The sequence below is a fragment of the Coregonus lavaretus genome (assembly GCF_964263955.1).
Source record: "Coregonus lavaretus genome assembly, chromosome: 5".
Classification (NCBI taxonomy): Eukaryota; Metazoa; Chordata; class Actinopteri; order Salmoniformes; family Salmonidae; genus Coregonus; species Coregonus lavaretus.
The window spans coordinates 60,346,760-60,372,241 of NC_139992.1; the positions used below are offsets into that span (position 1 = coordinate 60,346,760).

At 43.0% G+C, this 25,482-nt stretch overlaps 1 protein-coding gene across 1 annotated transcript; it reads left to right on the plus strand.

The window, feature by feature from the left end:
- LOC311129750 (actin-related protein 3-like) lies at positions 1–25,482 on the plus strand. The gene is made up of 12 exons (XM_084162175.1): positions 1–192; positions 8,073–8,128; positions 8,514–8,626; positions 11,634–11,744; positions 12,430–12,525; positions 12,670–12,777; positions 16,570–16,713; positions 18,908–19,081; positions 20,330–20,422; positions 20,662–20,787; positions 23,402–23,485; positions 24,380–25,482. Exons 1-12 carry the CDS (start codon positions 149–151, stop codon positions 24,473–24,475), a joined length of 1,245 nt encoding a protein of 414 aa, XP_084018301.1. The 5' UTR covers positions 1–148; the 3' UTR covers positions 24,476–25,482.

Consider the following 25,482-nt stretch of genomic DNA (forward strand, 5'->3'; position numbering starts at 1 on the left):
CTGCCCTAGACCGAGTACGGAAGTAACGTTAGAAACAGTACTTGTGCGGGTTCAGGTTTCCGCCTGTGGACGGTTTGCAAGATCCTCCACCCGACACAGACAGCTATCGATTAACAGAAAACATTTGTGATTACCAGAAGCACACGAGATGGCAGGACGATTACCGGCGTGTGTTGTCGACTGCGGTACAGGGTAAGCTATTCAAACTAGACCGCCTTGCAGACAGCGCACCGAGATTTTGGGTGTCACCGAGCCCATCGCTGTCAGCAACTGGGTGTGTGTGCTAGCTATAGTTTGCTAATAAATTCAATCAATGTAACCTTTCATGGCCATTCATTGACAAAACTAACGTGTTTTAATCGTTTTGTTAGGCTGTTATTGTACTGCTGTTTAACAGCACTTGCCTTAAACATACATTTCTGCTGTATTCGCTAGATGGCTAGCTATAAGCCTGCTGTTTTAGCAATAAGCCTGCTATTTGCTTTCATCATCAGAAAATGTTTTCTTCCTGTTGGAAAGGCTTTTTCAATACAAAAAATCCACCCAATCTATTTGACTTTGCTTCATTGCTGGGGATCTAATATATTGCATTTCGGAAATACTTTGAGTGGACAGTATAAAGGGACTTTCCATGTTTATTGTAAAGTTGAATTTTGTAATGGTATTCATTTCATAAGTAATTTTACAGTGCTTGCTCACTAGTGATGCCCGGCTTTGAGCACGCGCAGAGCGACTTCCTACATTGTCGACTTCCTCATTCACGTTTTTTAGTCCATATATGGTCGTTTTCGGCATCAGAACATGTTTTCTTTCTATTAGCATACTATTCTAATTTCTTCAATTTAGCCGGACCTTTACCATCTCAAATGAAAATATACATGAATTATTTTCTGAATAACAAAGACTGATTTGTATTCTATAGAAAAGCACGAGGATTTTCATTTGGGTGACTTCACAGTTCTACAACACTTTGTTTTGATTGTGCATACTTCTGCTTCATGCCCATCCTTTTTTATCATCTCTAAATATTGTGAATGCCAATATACTGATTGCAGGTCCCAAGATCAATTAAAAGCCAGTGAATTAATAACAGTTGGACCTAGGCTAATCCCTCATTATTGAACAGTGTAATTCACCACAGAATTCTAGTTGCCTGCAACTTGTTTTAGCAAATAATCACTTTGTTTAATGCAATTCAGACACAATCATGTTTTTTGCATTCCGTTACTAGTGATGGGGGGAATATGATTATTTTTTACGATATATAGTTTTGACAATATCGCTATATTATTTTTGCGCTAGTCAGCTATACCTGCACCAAAACTCGAATCGCAATAAAATCACAGTATCGAATCGCAATGCATATAGAATCATGAGAATCACAATACATATCGTATTGCCACCTAAGTATCGTGATATCTTATCGTGATGTCCCTGGCAATTCCCAGCCCTAATTGTTAGGCCTACTTACTGTCTATTTATGCACAAGTTTTAATCTAAGGAGCGTTATCTAATGTAGGCATTTGATATAGCCTAGACCTAGAGACTTAGATTATTTGAAATGACAGGGATTTATGTTTAATACAATAGTTGGGGTTATCACTCATGTTTCCTTGCATACCTCTCCACTTATCTTCCCCACTCCCTTTGGGCTATTAGTTAGGCTAGTGCATCTGGTCCACACTGGGGAAGAGGACTTGAAAACTACAGCTGAGGATGGAAAATGATGCTAACTCCTTTGTAGAGCAGATGTTTGAAACTGCTGAGAAGGCCAAGATGCTAAATTACCAGGCCAGCAGAAGTCTGGTTGAGTAGGCAACACCACCACACAGCTCATGAGTCATGCTCACAACAGCCAGAATATTTGAACAGAACTCCACATCCTCTTACCTCATGCACAAGTGGGCCGCTATTCTTAGAACTCAACAGTGAAATGGAGCAGCAGAGTTATTATGGGGCTTATTTTGTCCACTTCTCTATAACAGTTGTGTTGGGAGGTCTGTGAAGAGCCACTGTTTTATGTAGGCTACTGTATGTTTTCTTTTGCAGGGGTCTGTTCTTGGTCTAAACAAATGTTTCAAATGCAGGTGTTGCAGGCCAGGCTTGCAGCTAAGTCTAGTACCTGGGGCTAGGGTGGAGTCGGCATTTGCTTATCATGCTCAGCAAACAGTTTGATTTCACACAGTAAGGCCATTATCATTATTCAAACTTGGCCTATACCAGGCCTTGAGTCACGTTGTGGTCTTTCATCAAACACCGTAATAAGGTAGCCTAGCTTAAATGTCAGGCCTTGCCTAGGCCTAATGCCCAATCCCAAATTGACCTCTATCTCCTACCCTCCATTTTAGGCACTTCCGTTGGCCTATTTCTAAGAAGATTGGATGGGTGTTGCCTAAGCATTGTCATATCTTGTAGGCTATACCTATCCAATCCTCTCAGTGAGGAGGGGCTTGCTCGCTAGAGGGTCGATTTGGATTTGAGCACTCCTGTAGTTATGTCCACTGCTAAGAGTGTAGTGCAACAGGCTTGTTGAGGCAGGTAGCTGCCCCAGACAAGCTAGGACTGTTCTGTGGAATGAAGCCCCAAGGCTATGTTTTTGTGCCTTCCACGTGCACCTGCTAAAATGTTAATCCTTACAGGCTCTGTTATTCCTCACTCATTGGGTAGGCCTTGCTATATTTACAATGCTGTTAAAACTCAGCTCCTGAGTGGCGCAGTGGTCTAAGGCACTGCATCGCAGTGCTAACTGTGCCACTAGAGATCCTGGTTCGAATCCAGGCTCTGTCGCAGCCGGCCGCGACCGGGAGACTCATGGGCGCCGCACAATTGGCCCAGCGTTGTCCAGGGTAGGGGAGGGAATGGCCGGCAGGGATGTAGCTCAGTTGATAGAGCATGGCGTTTGCAACGCCAGGGTTGTGGGTTCGATTCCCACGGGGGGCCAGTAAAAAAATAAATAATAATTCACTAACTGTAAGTCGCTCTGGATAAGAGCGTCTGCTAAATGACTAAAATGTAAATGTAAAATAGGACTTAAAAGCAACTTGGCCTACTTTCTATAGGCTAACATACTGCACTGAAACAATGGTATTGAAAAGCATCTCAGACGATGTGTCTCATATCCTTATGGTAGTAGCCTTTGTCTCAACTATGCTGAGCTCTCTTGGGCTGAGTTTTCTAGGCTACGCATTCACAGTAAACACAAAGTTAACTGTTGTGTATGCAGCTTATCGTTCTGCGATAAGGCATTAGCCGAGTGTAAGTGAACCTTAATTGCAACACTGCTGGCACTCAGACCAGTGGTAGGATGATGATTTGCTAAGATTTATACTCAAGTTGTGGATTTGGGAAAATGTATGAATAACCCCTTAGATTCCAAATGCCCTTTTACACTCTTCCTATTGAAGGGTAGGCTATTCAGAGTTGAGCTGCAGTTGTTGGCACTAGACTGATCCATGGAAGAACAGGGGTTGTATTGATAAAAATCACAGAAGCTAGGCCAAACCAAAATATAGGCTATGCCTGCTAATCGATTTTTAATTGTTTCTCCTTTTATAAAGTACATTTTACATTACATTTTAGTCATTTAGCAGACGCTCTTAACCAGAGCGACTTACAGGAGCAATTAGGGTTAAGTGCCTTGCTCAAGGGCACATTAACGTCATTTAGCAGACGCTCTTAGCCAGAGCGACTCACAAATTGGTGCGTTCACCCTATAGCCAGTGGGATAACCACTTTACAATTTGGGGGGGGGGGGGGGGGGTTAGAAGGAATACTTAGCCTATCCCAGGTATTCCTTAAAGAGGTGGGGTTTCAAATGTCTCCGGAAGGTGGTGAGTGACTCCGCTGTCCTGGCGTCGTGAGGGAGCTTGTTCCACCATTGGGGTGCCAGAGCAGCGAACAGTTTTGACTGGGCTGAGGGGGAGCTGTGCTTCCGCAGAGGAAGGGGAGCCAGCAGGCCAGAGGTGGATGAACGCAATGTCCTCGTTTGGGTGTAGGGACTGATCAGAGCCTGAAGGTACAGGGGTGCCGTTCCCCTCACTGCTCCAAAGGCAAGCACCATGGTCTTGTAGCGGATGCGAGCTTCAATTGGAAGCCAGTGGAGTGTGCGGAGGAGGGGGGTGACGTGAGAGAACTTGGGAAGGTTGAACACCAGACGGGCTGCGGCATTCTGGATGAGTTGTAGGGGTTTAATGGCACAGGCAGGGAGCCCAGCCAACAGCGAGTTGCAGTAGTCCAGACGGGAGATGACAAGTGCCTGGACCAGGACCTGCGCCGCTTCCTGTGTAAGGCAGGGTCGCACTCTCCGAATGTTGTAGAGCATGAACCTGCAGGAGCGGGTCACCGCCTTGATGTTGGCGGAGAACGACAGGGTGTTGTCCAGGGTCACGCCTAGGCTCTTCGCACTCTGGGAGGAGGACACAGCGGAGTTGTCTACCGTGATGGCGAGATCATGGAACGGGCAGTCCTTCCCGGGGAGGAAGAGCAGCTCCGTCTTGCCAGGGTTCAGCTTGAGGTGGTGATCCGTCATCCATACTGATATGTCTGCCAGACATGCAGAGATGCGATTCGCCACCTGGTGATCAGAAGGGGGAAAGGAGAAGATTAGTTGTGTATCGTCAGCGTAGCAATGATAGGAAAGGCCATGTGAGGATATGACAGAGCCAAGTGACTTGGTGTATAGGGAGAAAAGGAGAGGGCCCAAAACCGATCCCTGGGGGACACCAGTGGTGAGAGCACGTGGTGCGGAGACAGCTTCCCGCCACGCCACTTGGTAGGAGCGACCGGTCAGGTAGGACGCAATCCAGGAGTGAGCCGCGCCGGAGATGCCCATTTCGGAGAGGGTGGAGAGGAGGATCTGATGGTTCACAGTATCAAAGGCAGCAGACAGATCTAGAAGGACAAGAGCAGAGGAGAGAGAGTTAGCTTTAGCAGTGCGGAGAGTCTCTGTGACACAGAGAAGAGCAGTCTCAGTTGAATGACCAGTCCTGAAACCTGATTGGTTTGGATCAAGAAGGTCATTCTGAGAGAGATAGCAAGAGAGTTGGCTAAAGACGGCACGCTCAATAGTTTTGGAAAGAAAAGAAAGAAGGGATACTGGTCTGTAGTTGTTGACATCAGTGGGGTCGAGTGTTGGTTTTTTGAGAAGGGGAGTAACTCTCGCTCTCTTGAAGACGGAAGGGACATGGCCAGCGGTCAAGGATGAGTTGATCAGCGAGGTGAGGTAGGGGAGAAGGTCACCGGAGATGGTCTGGAGAAGGGAGGAGGGGATGGGGTCAAGCGGGCAGGTTGTTGGGCGGCCTGCAGTCACAAGTCGCAGGATCTTATCTGGAGAGAGAGGGGAGAAAGAAGTCAAAGCATAGGGTAGGGCAGTGTGAGCAGGACCAGCAGTGTCATTAGGCTTAACAAACAAGGATCGGATGTCGTCAACCTTCTTTTCAAAGTGGTTGACGAAGTCATCCACAGAGAGAGAGGAGGGGGGGAGGGGGGGGGGAGGATTCAGGAGGGAGGAAAATGTGGCAAAGAGCTTCCTAGGGTTAGAGGCAGATGCTTGGAATTTAGAGTGGTAGAAGGTGGCCTTAGCAGCAGAAACAGATGAAGAAAATGTAGAGAGGAGGGAGTGAAAAGATGCCAGGTCGGCAGGGAATTTAGTTTTCTTCCATTTCCGCTCCGCTGCCCGGAGCTCTGTTCTGTGAGCTCGCAATGAGTCATCAAGCCACGGAGCTGGAGGGGAGGACCGAGCCGGCCGTGAGGATAGGGGACACAGAGAGTCAAAGGATGCAGAAAGGGAGGAGAGGAGGGTTGAGGAGGCAGAATCAGGAGATTGGAGGGAGAAGGATTGAGCAGAGGGAAGAGATGATAGGATGGAAGAGGAGAGAGTAGTGGGAGAGAGAGAGCGAAGGTTGCGGCGGCGCATTACCATCTGTGTAGGGGCAGAGTGAGTAGTGTGGGAGGAGAGTGAGAGAGAAAAGGAAACAAAGTAGTGGTCGGAGACTTGGAGGGGAGTTGCAGTGAGATTAGTAGAGGAGCAGCATCTAGTGAAGATGAGGTCAAGCGTATTGCCTGCCTTGTGAGTAGGGGGGGACGGTGAGAGGGTGAGGTCAAAAGAGGAGAGGAGTGGAAAGAAGGAGGCAGAGAGAAATGAGTCAAATGTGGACATAGGGAGGTTGAAATCCCCCAAAACTGTGAGGGGTGAGCCATCCTCAGGGAAGGAACTTATCAAGGCGTCAAGCTCATTGATGAACTCTCCAAGGGAACCTGGAGGGCGATAGATGACAAGGATATTAAGCTTAAATGGGCTAGTGACTGTGACAGCATGGAATTCAAATGAGGAGATAGACAGATGGGTTAGGGGAAAAATTGAGAATGTCCACTTGGGAGAGATGAGGATTCCTGTACCACCACCCCTCTGACCAGATGCTCTCGGGGTATGCGAGAACACATGGTCAGACGAGGAGAGAGCAGTAGGAGTAGCGGTGTTTTCAGTGGTGATCCATGTTTCCGTCAGCGCCAGGAAGTCGAGGGACTGGAGGTTGGCATAGGCTGGGATGAAGTCAGCTTTGTTGGCAGCAGAACGGCAGTTCCAGAGGCTGCCTGCGACCTGGAACTCCACGTGGGTGGTGCGTGCAGGGACCACCAAATTGGAGAGGCAGCAGCCACGCGGTGTGGTGCGTTTGTGTAGCCTGTGCAGAGAGGAGAGAACAGGGATAGGCAGAGGCATAGTTGACAGGCTGTAGCAAATGGCTACAAAAATGCAGAGGAGATCGGAATGAAATGGGCTAAGCATCTGGGAGTGGAGAGAGCAGGGCCTCCCTCACCAAATCTTCTAGCTCGGAAACTAAAATTGTTTCACTGAACCACCCGAACAAAAACTCTCCCAACTTCCGCCTTTGGAAATCAGAATTGTTGTGAACCACAGCGGTTCAATGTTTAAAGGAGTAGACTCAACCCACTTTGTTCAGCTAGCCAACTATGACTCCATAGCCAACTAGCAGACTAGCATCCAATAACAATAACACACCGTTTAGCGCCAACACTTGGTCACAGCAAACCACCAATATTGTGATATCACACTAAACAGATCATTCGTGTCTGTGTCAAGTTCCTTATATGACGCAGCAATGATTAGACGTTGGCTAGCTAGGACAAGTAAATTGTGGTTAGCTACTACAGTACAGCCAAATGGTCATGTTGGGTAGCTAGCAATGGCCACTGTGTCGACTCTGTTTGAAGAACGGCTAGCTAGCTAGCTTCGTGCTACAGCTGGCACGGCCGAGGACACTGCCAAGACACAGTAACTACCCACAACAACCCACGAAGCCTAGCTATGACGCCGTAGCCAACCTGCAAGCTAGCATCCATTAACACACAACTTAGCATCAACACCTGGCCACAACAAACTGCCAAGAGTGTGTCAGCACACCAAACAGACAATTCAAGTCCGTGTCGAGTTCCCTTCACAACGCAGCAAAAAAAAAAAAAAAAAAAAAAAAAAAAAAAAAAAAAAAAAAAAAAAAAAAAATAATAATAATGATAATTAAACGTTGGAACCAGCTCTCCAGCGTTGCTAATCGTTACCAATAGCTACCCGCTAGCTAGCTAGCCTCGTGCCTCGATACTAGTCCACAATTACCTATGGAAAGCTACTACAACCACAATACTAACCTACAATAAATTCAATACCTAACTACAGCTAGCTACCTACCTACGATCTAATACATGGTTAAGCAAAAGTTAAACGTTGGGTAGGAGTACATTACCGTTGGAACCAGCTCTCCAGCGTTGCTAATCGTTACCAATAGCTACCCGCTAGCTAGCTAGCCTCATGCCTCGAAACTAACCCACAAATTACCCATGGAAAGCTACAATAACAACAATACTAACCTACAATAAATACAATACCTAACTACAGCTAACTACCTACCTACGATCTAATACATGGTTAAGCTTTACTCAACACTACATGTAGCTTACCCCTACTTACCTACTTACCTACTTACCTCCAGCCGTGTCACCATACAAAGAAAATGCGAGCAAGTGTTGTTCAATCTAATGGTGTGCCTTCTCTCTTTCAGATACACTAAGCTGGGGTATGCAGGGAACACAGAGCCACAGTTCATTGTTCCATCATGTGGGTATATGTGTCCAGACGATTCGCCTCACATTGACGATAGGCCTAACTGTTGCCTAGACAAAAGTAATTTTAATAAGCAGAGCCCTAACACGGTTTCAAAGAGTCTAGGTAATGATCTGATATTATTGATGCTGAAAGTGTTTTCAAGCCTGTTTTTCTATTTTATAACTCTTTGGGGCCATGCTTTGGAAATACAAGGCTGGATAGTGAACAGTGAAGGCATAGGTCACTCTTGCACTTGGTGTTCGACTGGATTTATGTCTTAAGCCCTTTCATCAAACACGGCCTTAGTCTACTTGATTCTCTCTTTCTTTCTCTCTCGCTCTCTCTTTTTGTCTTTCTCTTTCTTTCTCCCTCCATTGGTCTCTCTCCTCCCTACCAGGTATTGCAATCAAAGAGTCGGCCAAGGTTGGATCAAGGACGGTCAAGGGGGTGGACGACCTGGACTTCTTCATCGGAGACGAGGGGATAGACAAGCCCAATTATGCCACAAAGGTACCAAACCCGTTGGCTCAAAAAGGCTACAGGACCACCAAATACAGTATATTTAAACTCACATATACTACAAGCAAACCTGCCCAATGCCAAACATGACAGCCCTAAAGTGCCATTTGTGTGTGACCAATACAATGCACAAACCCACCAATTGAACATGATAAATGGCCTACAAGTTGTCATGTGAGAACTTGCATACTGTGCATTTCAAAGATTCCTATTCCAAGGAAATACGGAAACCAGTATACTGCACCAGAGAGGCATCTGTCAACAGCCAGTCACTCTCATTTCACATTACTATTTGTCACTACTATGTTTCACCAAGCAATGCACTGAATGTTTGTTAGTGCACATGATGTGCTGCTAGGCCATGTAGGCCTACTCATTGTATGGTCTTGTACTTGAAGTGTCATTCAACCATGGACTAAAATGTATGTTGGTGTACTTAGTCACTAAGTAATTTACTAGACAGGGCCCAGTTTCCCAAAAGCATCTTAAGGCTGCGTTCATAGTTAGAATCTTCGTAGGAGCATCGTTAAATCTCTGAGCTGTTTCCCAAAACCATCGTTACTAATGTTGCAATTGAAAATACTTATTTACCGACTGCCTCAGACCTCTCGTAGAACAGCTAAGTGCGTCGTTAGATGCGTTTTTTCCCCTACCGCGTCACTTTATACACAGAAGAGATCCACTAAACATAGAATCAAATGTTTATCTGTCTCTCTGTGACCACCGATAGCTTCACAAAGAAGTTAACTATGAGTACAAAGTTGCCAATGTCTTTGCAATTGTTAAAAACAAGAGAAGGATCAAAATATGTTTCAAATGAAAACCGAGATGACTGCATTAAAAGATAAATATACTACATTATAGGATACATAGGCCTGTATAATTCATTAATATTCAAATCAATCATTCAATTGAGTTACAGTTGAAGTCGGAAGTTTACATACACTTAGGTTGGAGTCATTAAAACTAGTTTTTCAACCACTCCACACATTTCTTGTTAACAAACTATAGTTTTGGCAAGTCGGTTAGGACATCTACTTTGTGCATGACACAAGTAATTTTTCCAACAATTGTTTACAGACAGATTATTTCACTTATAATTCACTGTATCACAATTCCAGTGGGTCAGAAGTTTACATACACTAAGTTGACTGTGCCTTTAAACAGCTTGAAAAATTCCAGAAAATTATGTCATGGCTTTAGAAACTTCTGATAGGCTAATTGACATAATTTGAGTCAATTGGAGGTGGACCTGTGGATGTATTTCTAAACCTACCTACAAACTCAGTGCCTCTTTGCTTGACATAATGGGAAAATCAAAAGAAATCAGCCAAGACCTCCGAATTCTTTTTTGTAGACCTCCACAAGTCTGGTTCATCCTTGGGAGCAATTTCCAAACGCCTGAAGGTACCACGTTCATCTGTACAAACAATAGTACGCAAGTATAAACACCATGGAACCACGCAGCCGTCATACCGTTCAGGAAGGAGACGCGTTCTGTCTCCTAGAGATTAATGTACTTTGGTGCGAAAAGTGCAAATCAATCCCAGAACAACAGCAAAGGACCTAGTGAAGATGTTGGAGGAAACATGTACAAAAGTATCTATATCCACAGTAAAACGAGTCCAATATCGACATAACCTGAAAGGCCGCTCAGCAAGGAAGAAGCAAACTGTAGTCTGGCTTTTTATGGGGTTTTGGAGCAGTGGCAACTGCACATGGGGACGAAGATCGTACTTTTTGGAGAAATGTCCTCTGGTCTGATGAAACAAAAATAGAACTGTTTGGCCATAATTTCCATCGTTATATTTGGAGGAAAAAGGGGAAGGCTTGCAAGCCGAAGAACACCATCCCAACTGTGAAGCACGGGGGTGCCAGCATCATGTTGTGGGGGTGCTTTGCTGCAGGAGGGACTGATGCACTTCACAAAATAGATGGCATCATGAGGAAGGAAAATTATGTGGATATATTGAAGCAGCATCTCAAGACATCAGTCAGGAAGTTAAAGCTTGGTCGCAAATGGGTCTTCCAAATGAACAATGACCCCAAGCATACTTCCAAAGTTGTGGCAAAATGGCTTAAGGACAACAAAGTCAAGGTATTGGAGTGGCCATCACAAAGCCCTGACCTCAATCCTATAGAACATTTGTGGGCAGATCTGAAAAAGCGTGGGCGAGCAAGGAGGCCTACAAACCTGACTTAGTTACACCAGCTCTGTCAGGAGGAATGGGCCAAAATTAACCCAACTTATTGTGGGAAGCTTGGGGAAGGCTACCCGAAACGTTTGACCCAAGTTAAACAATTTAAAGGCAATGCTACCAAGTACTAATTGAGTGTATGGTAACTTCTGACCCACTGGGAATGTGATGAAAGAAATAAAAGCTGAAATAAATAATTCTCTCTACTATTATTCTGACATTTCACATTCTTAAAATAAAGTGGTGATCCTAACTGACCTAAAACAGGGAATTTTTACTAGGATTAAATGTCAGGAATTGTGAAAAACTGAGTTTAAATGTATTTGGCTAAGGTGTATGTAAACTTCCGACTTCAACTGTATATTTTGCTAATTGTAGGCTACTGTTTAATTTTGTCTCAATATATTTCATGTGTAACAACAATGATGTGCCAAATCTTGATTTATTATTATAGGGTAAGCATTAGAATAACCCACCTCAATATTTGCAGCCAGGGATAATATATTTTTAGGAGCTGATCCGTCGTCAGTATTGTGGAATAATTTGAATGTTAAGGTAAGATTTGAATGGGGAAAGCTGATCCGAGAACACCGCTCTCTTTCGATCCTATCAGTATCGACACATGCCTCAACGACGCACTTAGCGAACGTTCTCTCTGCGTGGTGTTTTGGTAAACACATGTTAGATCTTCGGCCGTTGTAAGAAAGATGCATTGTTAAAACACTCATAAGCCTAAGTTCTATCGGGAAACCAGGCCCTTTGTTTGCCAGTGTGACTGACCTTTGACCTCTCACCCACAGTGGCCCATCCGTCACGGCATTGTGGAGGACTGGGACCTGATGGAGAGGTTCATGGAGCAGGTGATCTTCAAGTACCTGAGGGCGGAGCCTGAGGACCACTACTTCCTGTTGGTAAGAGGACCTTGGGCCAAATGGGACATTTACGGGATAGAAAGACACAATACAGTTGGATAGAGGGCACACTTGCCACAAAGAGGGTAGGCTCTCTTTCCAACCTAATGGGGGAAACGAAAACCAACGGGACTGCGGAACTCGAGGTCCAGAGTTGTGCACTCCTGGATTAAAAAGTGCTGTCGTAAATGCCAAGACACTTAAGGAAGTAGGACTATATCAGTACTGTGAGCCAAGTGAAATGGAACACCCAGTGTGAGGGAACTGAAACAAAACGGTTAAAACAGTGGGCTAAAAACCTTGGGTCTTCCTGGGGCATACATCTATTAATAGGGTTGGCTACACTTCCAGGATTACAAGCTCGCTATCTAGTTACCTTGGAGGTTTCTCGGAGGGTCTGATGTAAGTTGTTACTCTGATCTTAAAAGCGCATCTCGGCAGAATACAAATAAATACCTTTTTTTCCCTTCTTTTTTTTGCAGTGTTGGCCGCTGCTGATAAATGAATGTAGGGGGAACACTAAGGCTGTTATAATACATTGTAACTAATACCTTTTCTGTAGGTACATAGCATAGACTATTACCTGTAATTGAGGGTCGATGTGGTTGATAATGAATCTGATGCTGGTTGGATTAGTGTGTCTGTGTTGAAGTCTAACTCCCAGTACTGTGGTGTCCTCTTGCAGACAGAGCCTCCTCTGAATACACCAGAGAACCGAGAGTACACAGCAGAGATCATGTTTGAGTCCTTCAACGTCCCAGGGCTCTACATTGCAGTGCAGGTATGGCCTCATCATCCCTGGGAACACTATATCTAGCAGACAAAATAATGTGGTCAATGACATCACGGACACCCTGATGTGGTACACCTCAATGTTGTTGCTTTACAATGGTGTCACATTGACGTTGTGTTCTCTATACCCAAGGCTGTCCTGGCGCTGGCGGCCTCCTGGACATCCAGACAGGTGGGGGAGAGGACACTGACGGGGACGGTCATCGACAGCGGAGACGGAGTCACCCATGTTATCCCTGTGGTGAGTGACAAACACACCTGACCTGAGGAAAGTCTTCTCACATCTGACAGAAAAGACTGATCGATTACACACATTCACACGTGCACACGCTATACAGTGCACACACACACAGAGGGTGTTTCTTAAAATGCACACTACTGCGCTCCGAGCACACAAATTAGAGCACAGGAGGGTCTGAGTATGAGTCCAAATCAAAGTATGCAAAACGGAGCACGGAGGGCACTTCTCGAATGCGTACTCCGTTTGTACATATTTTGAAGCATGCATCGATGCAAGCTTCAACGGGAAGTATTCAAAGAAATATACAAAATATTGAAATCAATGGCAGCCATTATTTCAGCTTAAGCGAGAGAAAATAAACTCAGACTTCGGAATGAAATATTGCCTATTCACGTTTCATATGTCTTGATACGTTTATAAATACATGCTGTGTTAATTTTGGCATGTTTACCTGCCTACGTACCGTAGATCGCAAGCCCAAAGTAAGTCAATAGGGCTAGATACTAGTACTGTTAGCTAGCCAGATAGTCATGAAGAATTGAATCTATCTTGCGTAATATTAGTTTTAGGTCATTTTTGCCTGTTAAACTATCTGATTAGCTACATTATTACGATTCATATACAGTGCATTCGGAAAGTATTCAGACCCCTTCCCCTTTTCCACATTTTGTTACGTTACAGCCTTATTCTAAAATGGATTAAATAGTTTTTTCCCTCATCAGTCTACACACAATACCCCATAATGACAAAGCAAAAACAGGTTTTTAGATATCTGGCTGGGCCACTCAAGGACATTGAGACATGTCCCTAAGCCACTGCTGCATTGTCTTGGCTGTGTGCTTAGGGTCGTTGTCCTGTTGGAAGGTGAACCTTCGCCCCAGTCTGAGGTCCTGAGCGCTCTGGAGCAGGTTTTCATAAAGAATTTCTCTGTACTTTGCTCCGTTCATCTTTCCCTCGATCCTGACTAGTCTCCCAGTCCCTGCTGCTGAAAAACATCCCCACAGCATGATTATGCTGCCACCACCATGCTTCACAGTAGGGATGGTGCCAGGTTTCCTCCAGACGTAACGCTTGGCATTCTGGCCAAAGAGTTTAATCTTGGTTTCATCAGACCAGAGAATCTTGTTTCTCATGGTCTGAGAGTCCTGTAGGTGTGTTTTGACAAACTCCAAGTGGGCTGTTATGTGCCTTTTACTGAGGAGTGGCTTCCGTCTGGCAACTCTACCATAAAGGCCTGATTGGTAGAGTGCTGCAGAAATGGTTGTCCTTCTGGAAGGTTCTCCCATCTCCACAGAGGAACTCTGGAGTTCTGTCAGAGTGACCATCAGGTTATTGGTCACCTCCCTGGCCAAGGCCCTTCTCCCCCGATTGCTCAGTTTGGCCAGGCGGCCAGCTCTAGGAAGAGTCTTGGTGGTTCCAAAATTCTTCAATTTAAGAATGATGGAGGCCACTGTGTTCTTGGGGAACTTCAATGCCCTCGACACAATCCTGTGTCGGAGCTCTACAGTCAATTCCTTCAACCTCATGGCTTGGTTTTTGCTCTGACATTAACTGTCAACTGTGGGACCTTATATAGACAGGTGTGTGCCTTTCCAAATCATGTCCAGTCAATTGAATTTACCACAGGTGGACTCCAACCAAGTTGTAGAAACATCTGAAGGATGCTCAATGGAAACAGGATGCACCTGAGCTCAATTTCGAGTCTCATAGCAAAGGGTCTGAATACTTCTGTAAATAAGGTATTTCCGTTTTTTATTTGTAATCAATTTGCACAAAAATTCAAAAAACCTGTTTTTGCTTCGTCATTATAGGGTATTGTGTGTAGATTGAGTACATTTTTTTTATTTAATCAATTTTTGAGTAAGGCTGTAACGTAACAAATTGTGGAAAAAGGGATGTGGTCTGAATACTTTCCGAATGCACTGTACCTAGCTGATAATTATGAAGTAAAACGCTTGCTTTGTGTATATGTTGGAAGAAGGCTCAGTGAATGGGGAGGTGAAGTGTGAGGTAATACAGTAGGGAGAGTGCGAGTGCTTCTCAAATGTAGTGTTTTATGCGTTCTCCACACTCGTTCCCACAAGAACATACTCAAGAGAACGTGGTCGGAGAATGCACTTGGAGCATGAGTATGGAGCACGGTAGAATACATATTGAGAAACACCCAGAGAGTAAAGGGATTTTTTTTTTTTTTTATAGAGAGACGGAAAGGTACAACCTGAACTTGTCCAATAGGAACACAGATTTTTGTGTTCCATTGCTAAATGTTTTGCTACTGCGTGTCATACTGAACACAACCATGGTCCGAGCGAAAGGCTCTCAGCCAGACCCCTGATCCTGCATGTTGAGGTTCATGTGTCTCAATACTTCTCAGTGGCCTCCTTTGCCTGTTTCGTTCCCCTTTACTTAACAAATCTATACTGAACAAAAATATAAACTCAACATTTACAGTTCATTTAAGGAAATAAGGCAATTTAAATAAATAAATTAGGACCTAATCTATGGATTTCACATGACTGGGCAGGGGCGCAGTCATGGGTGGTGCTTGGAGGTCATAGGCCCACCCACTGGGGAGCCAGGCCCAGCCAATCAGAATTCGTTTTTATTACAGACAGAAATACTCCTCAGTTTCATCAGCTGTCTGGGTGGCTGGTCTCGGACGATCCCGCAGGATAAGAAGCCAGATGTGGAGGTCCTGGGCTGGCGTAGTTACATGTGGTCTGCGGTTGTGAGGCCGGTTGGACTTACTGCCAAATTCTTTAAAACGACATTGGAGGCGGCTTATGGTAGAGAAATGAACATTCAATTCTCTGGCAACAGCTCTGGTGGACATTCCTGCAGTCAGCATGCCAATTGCACGCTTCCTCAAAACTTGAGACATAACTGGCATTGTTCTGTGACAAATCTGCACATTTTAGTGGCCTTTTATTGTCCCCAGCACAAGGTGCACCTGTGGAATGATCCTGCCATTTAATCAGCTTCTTGATATGCCACACCTGTCAGGTGGATGGATTGTCTTGGCAAAGGTGAAATTAAAGGGATGTAAACAAATCTCTGCACTAAATGTGTGAGAGAAATCTTTTTGTGCGTATGGAACATTTCTGGGATCTTTTAATTCAGCTCATGAAACATGGGACCAACACTTTACATGTTGCCTTTATATTTTTGTTCAGTATAAAAAAGACTGGATGGGTAAAAGCCAGGGAAAGGATTACTATCTTGGCCATTTCTTTTCAATCAGTGCAGATGAAAGCAACTATCCATGTAGGCCTCTCTATACTTTTGACACACAGCCTTAGATACAGGAAGAATTGCCTGGCAAGGAAATGTATTGGTAGAACACACGTTGTGTGGTCAGTGGCAATTTAAGTCAGCATTTTGTAGGATGTACAAGCCACTGCTTAACATACAGAAAGTCAGCCAAACTTAATACTGAGGGAGAATTCAGGATGTGAGCATGTAATGCTAATAAATGTATGAAATAAAAAGATGCCTATTCAAGGTTGCTTAAAGAATACAGTCAGTTATATATTCGCTGATCCCCTTTTCACACTACCAAACTGTACTGGGCTGGCTTGACTACACATTCACCGTAGTTGCTGGAAAGGACAATGTGAAAAGAAAATATCCAGGCCAGCACAGTACGGTTTAGTTCGGCACAATAGTGTGAATCTGGCATGAGCGTTATTTAAACACGTGCATCTACTTTGACTTATTTATTCTTATATGCTGTGACATCCCCTCACCCTAGACATTGTGAACTCTGAACCATCTCTCTTTGTGTTGCTATAGGCTGAGGGCTACGTCATCGGCAGCTGTATAAAGCACATCCCCATCGCGGGTCGTGACATCACCTACTTCACCCAGCAGCTTCTGAGGGAGCGGGAGGTGGGCATCCCCCCAGAGCAGTCCCTGGAGACGGCCAAGGCAGTCAAGGTAGGTGATGTCAACCACCACTCCACTCACCAACCACTGTGTTCATAGTACAGTCAAGGAGCCAATCCTAGACCAAATTCTTAACCCTATCCCTGGTTCTGAGGCAAGGTTTTTCCAGAATGTTGATTTCAAATTGAAACGATCCTGTGTTGCCTTAGGACATTTTCACACAGAAATAATGTACTCTGTTGTGGTTCCCTAAGCCATTTGTAAGAATTCAACAAAATATCTCATGCTTTCACAATAACTGTTTCGGGTGCGATTTACACAATTCATTCTACATTGCAGTAGCATACTAGCTTGGCTTGATAACAGTCAGACAGTTCCTCACAACTCGCACTACTGCATCATAACACCTGTCACTCTGGTCCTGGGTCCTGGACCGACCACTCTGGCAGAAGTCCCACTGTTTTGTCTTTCTCCAACAACTAGTCTACCACTCTCATTATTGTCCAGCACTTTCATTCAATGAAGGTATGCGCCCCAACAGCATTCCTCTAGCAACCACCACTCACACAGTTCAGATTTTGTCACTGTTTGCAGTGGAAGTTGGGAAGTTGACAGAGTAAATGAACATTGCTAGCACAACTCAGATTTTTTTATGAAATATAGATTAAGAAATAAATAAAGTAAGATGTCTACAATGTGTAATTCTCACCTTGTCTGTAGTTTGTTGGCTAGAACACTAGGTGGAGCCATTGTTCTATCGGTAAGTTTAATACCTCCTGCTAAGCACATCACTTGATATTCAGTCTTCTCTTTTGTGAGGTAGTTTGGAACATGGGACACATAGACGCAGTTCTGTTTTTGATAGTTTGTTCCGGTTACACTTCAAGATGGACGACTTCAATCCCCTGGTGCTTCAAAGGGTGTGGTGTTCCCATTAACCCTAAGCTTGTAATTGCTCCTCTTGTTTTCACCAGAATCAATTGTGATTCACCTCGCTTCCCTTCTTGATCCAAAGCAATAAATGTTTATTGAAAGGCTCATCTAAAATCCTTGTTGGCCATACTGTTGAAGATCATTGTTTAAAAAATAGCTATCAATCATTTGCATTTGTATCTACCCAAATCTGTGTTTTGGAGAATTGTTTAAGTGTAGTCCTGTGTTGTTGGAAACCCTTAAGAAAATAATTTCAAATGTAATTAGGGTTCATTATAGGGTTCATTATAAAAAAGAATCACGGTTTTCGGTTTTGATTAAAAAAATGTAAAACATTAAATGCATTATGTGGGTTGAATGCTGTAACAACACAGAATACAACAATTAATAGAAGTCCCATGATGGTAGTGACTTCCCATTCATTACTGTTTATCACATTACTTAAATCAAATATTTCAGTTGTGTATATTACATTATTTTTATTTGATGACTTTATTTCATTCCAAGTCATCTCATCTCTGTAGAGCTGCTGCCTATGCTGTCTGACAAAATCACTATTTTAGTATTTCTTCCAAGTAAATATGGCATACTTTTATGACTGCTGAATACCAACTATCAATCACTTAGATCATGTATTTTCAGGCGATGCGCTCTATCCCTCTCGATCGTGCATTCTTCTGTCTATTCTCTCACTTTCTGTGTCTGCCTCACACAAACCTAATGTAGCACGCGTAAAAGAAACACAGACTGGACAAGTAGGCGAGCAATTGATTATGATCATTGTAAGTAAATTACCACGTTTTCTGCACTAACAGTGTAGAATATTGGCCTGTTGGAAACTACGACTCCCTACTACATTGCACAGTTCGGGCTTGATCTCTAGAGATACTGTGCAATGTGCGCATTGAGCTCACAAAAACCAAACGAAAAGGGATTCAAATAATTGAACCGAAGTTGGTCAATTAGTTGTTTTAAAACTGAAAAGTAATCGAAATGTCAGTTAATCGCTCAGCACTAGCAGGTACTTAATCAACAACAGCTTAATTTAGGAAGAAGAGCCCCTGGTGTCAGGATTTATGTTTTACGTCCTGAGTTGTGTTGCTCACCAAGATCAAAGACCTTTAAACATGTATACTAACACCTAAAAATTATAAATATATGACTATTGAACTTTAAAAATAAGTTTCAGTCCAGCTCTGTAAGTCTTGTACTGTGGACCACACTGACCCTACAGAATGTAACATACAGTATGTAACCAGTTACACTGTACTTCATCATCCCCTCACGCTTTGTCCATGTCTTTTTCCACCAGGAGCGTTTCAGCTACGTGTGTCCTGACCTAGTGAAAGAGTTCAACAAGTACGACACGGACGGCTCCAAGTGGATCAAGCAGTACACCGGAATTAACAACATCAGCAAGAAGGAGTTCACCGTCGATGTGGGCTACGAGCGCTTCCTTGGCCCTGAGATCTTCTTCCATCCAGAGGTAAGCAGTTAGCACTACGCTATTAAACAGCAGCATAGCAAGAGGTTAGCGTTATGCTAATTAGACTAGCATACCATGAGTGGGAAATGTTCTCTTCAGTGTCATCGAGCATTAGCGTAATGTTAACTCTGACCCCTAGGTCCTAGGTTACAGTAGCTAAAAATGTGTGGTAAGGACCATCATAAGTAGGGTAATCCTACATCAGGGATCATCAGCTAGATTCAGCCGCGGGTCGATTTCTTCTTGAGCGGATGGTAGGGGGCCGGTGCATAATTACAAATAATTTGTAGACTGCAAATTGACCGCAAGAAGCCCAAACAGATATAATATTTGACTAAAACATAATTGTTTCAAACCTGGCTTACATTTGTATATGATCACATGTACTGTTAACTGCCAAAATACAGGAAACGAGGGAAAGTATTTTAAAAGCAGGTGCTTTCACTCAGGGTGTGGTTCCTGAGTTAATTAAGCAGTTCACATCCCATTATGTTCATGTATAAAAATGATGGGCAGGGCATTATTTTGGCTACCATGGCTATGCCCTCATAGGATGACAATGCCCCCACATCCACAGGGCACAAATGATCACTGAATGTTTTGATGAGCATGAAAACAATGTAAACCATATGCCATGGCCGCCTGTCACCAGATCTCATCCCAATTGATCACTTATGGGAGATTCTGGAGCGGCGCCTGAGACTGCGTTTTCCACCACCATCAACAAAACATTAAATGGTAGAATTTCCCATGGAATAATGGTGTTGCATCCCTCCAATGGAGTTCCAGACACTTGTAGAATCTATGCCAAGGTGCATTGAAGCTGTTCTGGCTCGCCCTATTAAGACACTTTATTTTGGTGTTTTTTTTATTTTGGCAGTTACCTGTATCTCTTTTATGCGTGGGAATACTTTGAAACAGATTTCCAAAATGTAAATATCTTGGAGCTGATTTGCTGGTGTTTTTACAGTCTTATATTCAACAATAAACATTTTTAAATATATATATTTTTTTGGGGGGGCAGTTGGGGAACCCTGTCCTACACTGAAGTACAGATGACCTATAATCACAAATTACAGGCAGAAGAGGAGTTGTTCAGGTCTGCAGAAGCCATAGTGAATGATGGAGATAGACATCTTTAAAATGGTTAAGATATTCTTTGAGATTTCTGTGAACGTGGGTGTGTATACAATTATAAACTCTTTCTCTCACGCTTTTCTTCTCCCTTCACTCTTCCTCAATCTCCAGTTTGCCAATCCTGACTTCACCCAGCCCATCTCCGAAGTTGTGGACGAGGTTATCCAGAACTGCCCCATTGATGTCAGACGTCCTCTTTACAAGGTAATCATATCCCTGGAACTACATAGATCTTGGTTAAAAAAACACATCCCATTAATATCCAATAAGCATTTTGGGTTTGACTTGAACAGACTTATCAGCTCTCTGGTCCGCAACTCCTTTCAATATTTTAAAATGTTCTGTGCGCGCAAGTTGAACCCCGTTTTGTGTGTTAGTGCATGTGTTAACCAGTGTCTTTATTAGTCACAATGTCTGACTCGTCCCCCTGTGTTCCTCTCCAGAACATTGTCCTGTCAGGAGGTTCCACCATGTTCAGGGACTTTGGGCGGCGCCTGCAGAGGGACCTGAAGAGGACTGTGGACGCCAGGCTGAAGATGAGTGAGGAGCTGAGTGGGGGCAAGCTCAAGGTGAGAGCATTACCTAGTCATGGTAACCTTACTAGAGCTGTTCCTGTTTCCTTACAGAAGTGGTCCCGTCAAGCTCTGAATCCCTGCTGTTATTAGTCAGAGCCTGTAACCAGCTACAGTTTTGGCAGAGAAATGTATAATCCAGGGATTTTTCAGCCATTGAAATCCTTGGGAAGGCCACCTAAGTGTTTTTTTGTGAAGCCTACGTCCAAACAGTGTAAGCATTTTTTTTTTTTTTTAAAGGCCCAGTGCAGTCAACTTGATTTTCTTTGTTTTAATATATTTCCACACTATGAGGTTGGAATAATACTGTGAAAATGCTCTTTTTAATGTAAGAGCTGTTTGAAAAGACTTAGTTAATAGACCAATAAGAAAGAGTTTCAAACCTCTGCCAATAACGGCTAGTTTTCCCCACACCACTTAGACCACTCCCAGACAGTCCTAGAAAAAAATAGCTCTTTGCTAACAAACTATTTTTGTTTCTTTCTGACCCTTTTAATTGAAAACAGTCAGAGGTAAGGTAATTAATTGTTACCCAGAAATTATTTGATATTGAGATAAAAAGTGCTGCATTGGACCTTACGCTTTCAGTGTAAACTTAAACTACTAAAACCAGATTATAAGTACAGTGCATTCTGAAAGTTTTCAGACCCCTTCCCTTTTTCCACATTTTGTTACATTACTGCCTTATTCTAAAATTGATTAAATAAATAAAAATCCTCATAAGTCTACACACAATACCCCATAACAAGAAAGCGAAAACCGGTTTGTCTACATTTTTGCTAATTTATCAAAAATATATAACAAATTCCTTATTTACGTTAAGTATTCAGACTCTTTGCTATGAGACTCGAAATTGAGCTCAGGTGCATCCTGTTTCCATTGATCATCTTTGATGTTTCTACAACTTGGAGTCCACCTGTGGTAAATTCAATTGATTGGACATGATTTGGAAAGGCACACACCTGTCTATATAAGGTCTCACAGTTGACAGTGAATGTCAGAGCAAAAACCAAGCCATGAGGTCGAAGGAATTATCCGTAGAGCTCCGAGACAGGATTGTGTCTAGGCACAGATCTGGGGAAGGGTACCAAAAAATGTCTGCAGCATTGAAGGTCCCCAAGAACAGTGGCCTCCATCATTCTTAAAACAAAGAAGTTTGGAACCACCAAGACTCTTCCTAGAGCTAGCCGCCCGGCCAAACTGAGCAATCTGGGGAGACCAAGAACCCGATGGTCACTCTGACAGAGCTCCAGAGTTCCTCTTTGGAGATGGGAGAACCTTCCAGAAGGACAACCATCTCTGCAGCACTCCACCAATCAGGCCTTTATGGTAGAGTGGCCAAACGGAAGCCAATCCTCAATAAAAGGCACATGACAGGCCGCTTGGAGTTTTCAAAAAGGCACCTAAAGGACTCTCAGACGATGAGAAATAAGATTCTCTGGTCTTATGAAACCAAGATTGAACTATTTGGCCTGAATGCCAAGCGTTACTTCTGGAGGAAACCTGGCACCATCCCTACGGTGAAGCGTGGTGGCAGCATCATGCTGTGGGGATGTTTTTCAGCGGCAGGGAGACTAGTCAGGATCGAGGGAAAGATGAACGGAGCAAAGTACAGAGAGATCCTTGATGAAAACCTGCTCCAGAGCGCTCAGGACCTCAGAGTGGGATCAAAGGTTCACCTTCCAACAGGACAACGACCTTAAGCACACAGCCAAGACAACTCAGGAGTGGCTTTGGGACAAGTCTCTGAATGTCCTTGAGTGGCACAGCCAGAGCCCGCACTTGAACCCGATCAAACATCTCTGGAGAGACCCTGAATATAGCTGTGAAGCGACACTCCTCATCCAACCTGACAGAGCTTGAGAGGATCTGCAGAGGAGAATGGGAGAAACTCCCCAAATACAGGTGTGCCAAGCTTGTAGCGTAATACCCAAGAAGACTCGAGGCTTTAATAGCTGCCAAAGGTGCTTCAACAAAATACTGAGTAAATGGTCTGAATACTTATGTAAATGTGATTTTTCAGTTTTTTTATTTTTAATACATTTGCAAACATTTCAAAAAAACTGTTTTTGCTTTTTCATTATGGGGTATTGTGTGTAGATAGAGGAATAAACCCAATTTAATCAAATTTAGAATAAGGCTGTAACGTAACAATGTGGAAAGTCAAGGGCTCTGAATACTTTCCGAATGCACTGTATGTAAAAAAGATAATGGACCTATACATTTTTTTATAACGTAATCTATGAGAACTAACAATCACTCAAATAAAAGCTACACAGTCATCGGGGAATTAAAAATGTAAAAACAATGTATTTAGTAATATTGATTTTGTTATGTTTGAGGAAAAGAACACTGCATTAGCCATGGCAAAATGTGTAGAATTGCAGGAAATTAGCTTTAAAACGACAACAATTTCTCTCAGCTCCTTGGAGGAATTTGTAGAATTGCAGGAAATTGGCTTTACACCGCCAAGATGGAGGCCGCTAAAATGTTCTCTAAAATTCAGCCGTGCCGACCGCGCCCATTGCCACGCCCACCACCTTAGCCCCTTTTTGATCCAGACAAAACCCTAACATCTATTTATTTCTGGTTTTTGCTTTTTCCTTCTCAGCCCAAACCAATTGATGTGCAAGTCATCACTCATCATATGCAGAGATATGCAGTGTGGTTCGGAGGATCCATGTTAGCCTCAACTGTAAGTATTGCTATTCTGTTCCTACATTATGTGGGGGAAAACTGTATTATAAGTGGAATTGTAGAAATTATGTAGTGTACTTTGGAACAAATTTCATATAAGGATACATCTAACATAGTAAAACAATTTGATTTGAAATGTCATTCAGAAAATGTCATTATTTTATGTGCCATCTGCATAACTTGCCTCCCTAGAATGTAGTCCAAGATGATGCAATGAAAGGTTACTGTCAGCACTTTAGCTGAATTATATCAGTGATTTGCATTTTCAGAATGATTACTGCCATTTAGTGTTTACTCTAAGGGCATACTATCTTCCAGTTTCCTTGTAACCCGATTTGAAATGCCAAGGTAATTGTGAATAATTCCAATGTAAAAGGGAATAGTCCATAATGAATTCAGGGGCATCCATTGATAATGTTCATTGTGAGTGTCGCGAGTTTACAACATTGCATTACTCATGATGAGTCAACTGAATAACATCTTTTTAGAACAGGATCTCCAGTACTGTAGGATGTGACCGTAAAGTGGGTTGTGTCATCACTGACGTTTAAATGCTCCAGTACTGTAGGATGTGACCGTAAAGTGGGTTGTGTCATCACTGACGTTTTACAGCACAGCATTTAAATGCTTTTAGGCTTAAGTTAATAAGGACATATACTGTAGATCTATTTTTTTCTAACGTAATGTTCTTTGGTTTGTATGGAAGAGATGGGCATCTTAAACGTCTCTTTTTAAGATTTTTTTTTTTTTTTAAGGAAGAAAAACCCAAACCCACTCGCTTTGACTCTTGTTTTGTAATGTCTTTAAGATCGTTTGTTTTCAACGTTTTTTTGTTTTTTTTCTCTTTTATTCAAATATGCCAAATGTCAACACATTGCTTTCTCTTTTCTAGCCTGAGTTCTACCAGGTATGCCACACCAAAAAGGACTATGAGGAGATCGGGCCCAGCATCTGTCGTCACAACCCCGTGTTCGGAGTCATGTCTTAACTGTGGCCGTCCAATATCTAATGGTTAGACCGGGTGGGTTGGGTTGGAAGGGTAGGGGGTGGTCATGGGAGGGGGGGCAGCGGGTCAGGGTTGGTGCGGTTGCAATTTTTAATTGCTCGTTCATTTTGGATGTACAGAACGAGAGGCGATAAATAATTTTTGAAAAGGAAAAAAAGAGACCAGACCCAAACACAGTCCGGCTTGAATTTTATTGGGGGAAATGTTCATTTTTTTGTTTTGTTTTCCAAAATGAGGGAAATATGGTTTCTAAACCAAAACTATAAAAGATCATTTCCGGATCTGTCGAGTAACATGCTGAAAGCTTGATGATGGTGGGGTGGTGGGGGATTTGATGATGGTGATGATGATGATGATGATTATGATGACGACAATAACATTGATGATAAATGATAATAAAACCAGAAAACATTATTTATGTTTGTAGAACTTGAGTCCAGGGAATATCTGGCAACTCGAGATATCGTAGATCATGGCAAGGTTATAGAACATATTAATGTCTTTATTATAATACTTTTTTTCTGCTTCAAATGCACTTCACTATATGTATCACAGCAAGAGCTTGTTTATATTTCATACAAAGGTTTTTTTATATGTAAAACTTGGGATATCAGGGGAATAAATGCATACCAGTATCAGCAAGTGACCGTTTTAACCCACAATGCAGCTTTGATACACAGTATGTTTTAAAGTTAGAAAACTTTAATGTCTCTCCCTCATTCTACCCATGTCTGTCCTTGCTATTCCCCCTTTAATTCTACATTAACACACCTCTGCTTTTACTTTCGACCATGCCAGATTTCCTTTTCTATATTGCAGTGAAAGAAAGGAGAACTCTATTCATGAAATAATGATGAAATTGAAAGTGAATGACTGTAGGACCAGTATTGTTAGCCTTTTTTTAATTAAATGCCAAATTATTAAAAAAGGTGGGATTTGTGTATTTAATGCCTTGCAACATTCCAATAAAGGCTCACATTTGTTTCTCA

Coding starts and splice junctions, on each gene's coding strand:
- LOC311129750 (XM_084162175.1), top strand. CDS start 149: ATGGCAGGACGATTACCGGCGTGTGTTGTCGACTGCGGTACAGG. Junction 12,526..12,669: donor GGCTCTACATTGCAGTGCAG/GTATGGCCTCAT, acceptor TCTATACCCAAG/GCTGTCCTGGCGCTGGCGGC. Junction 12,778..16,569: donor TCACCCATGTTATCCCTGTG/GTGAGTGACAAA, acceptor GTGTTGCTATAG/GCTGAGGGCTACGTCATCGG.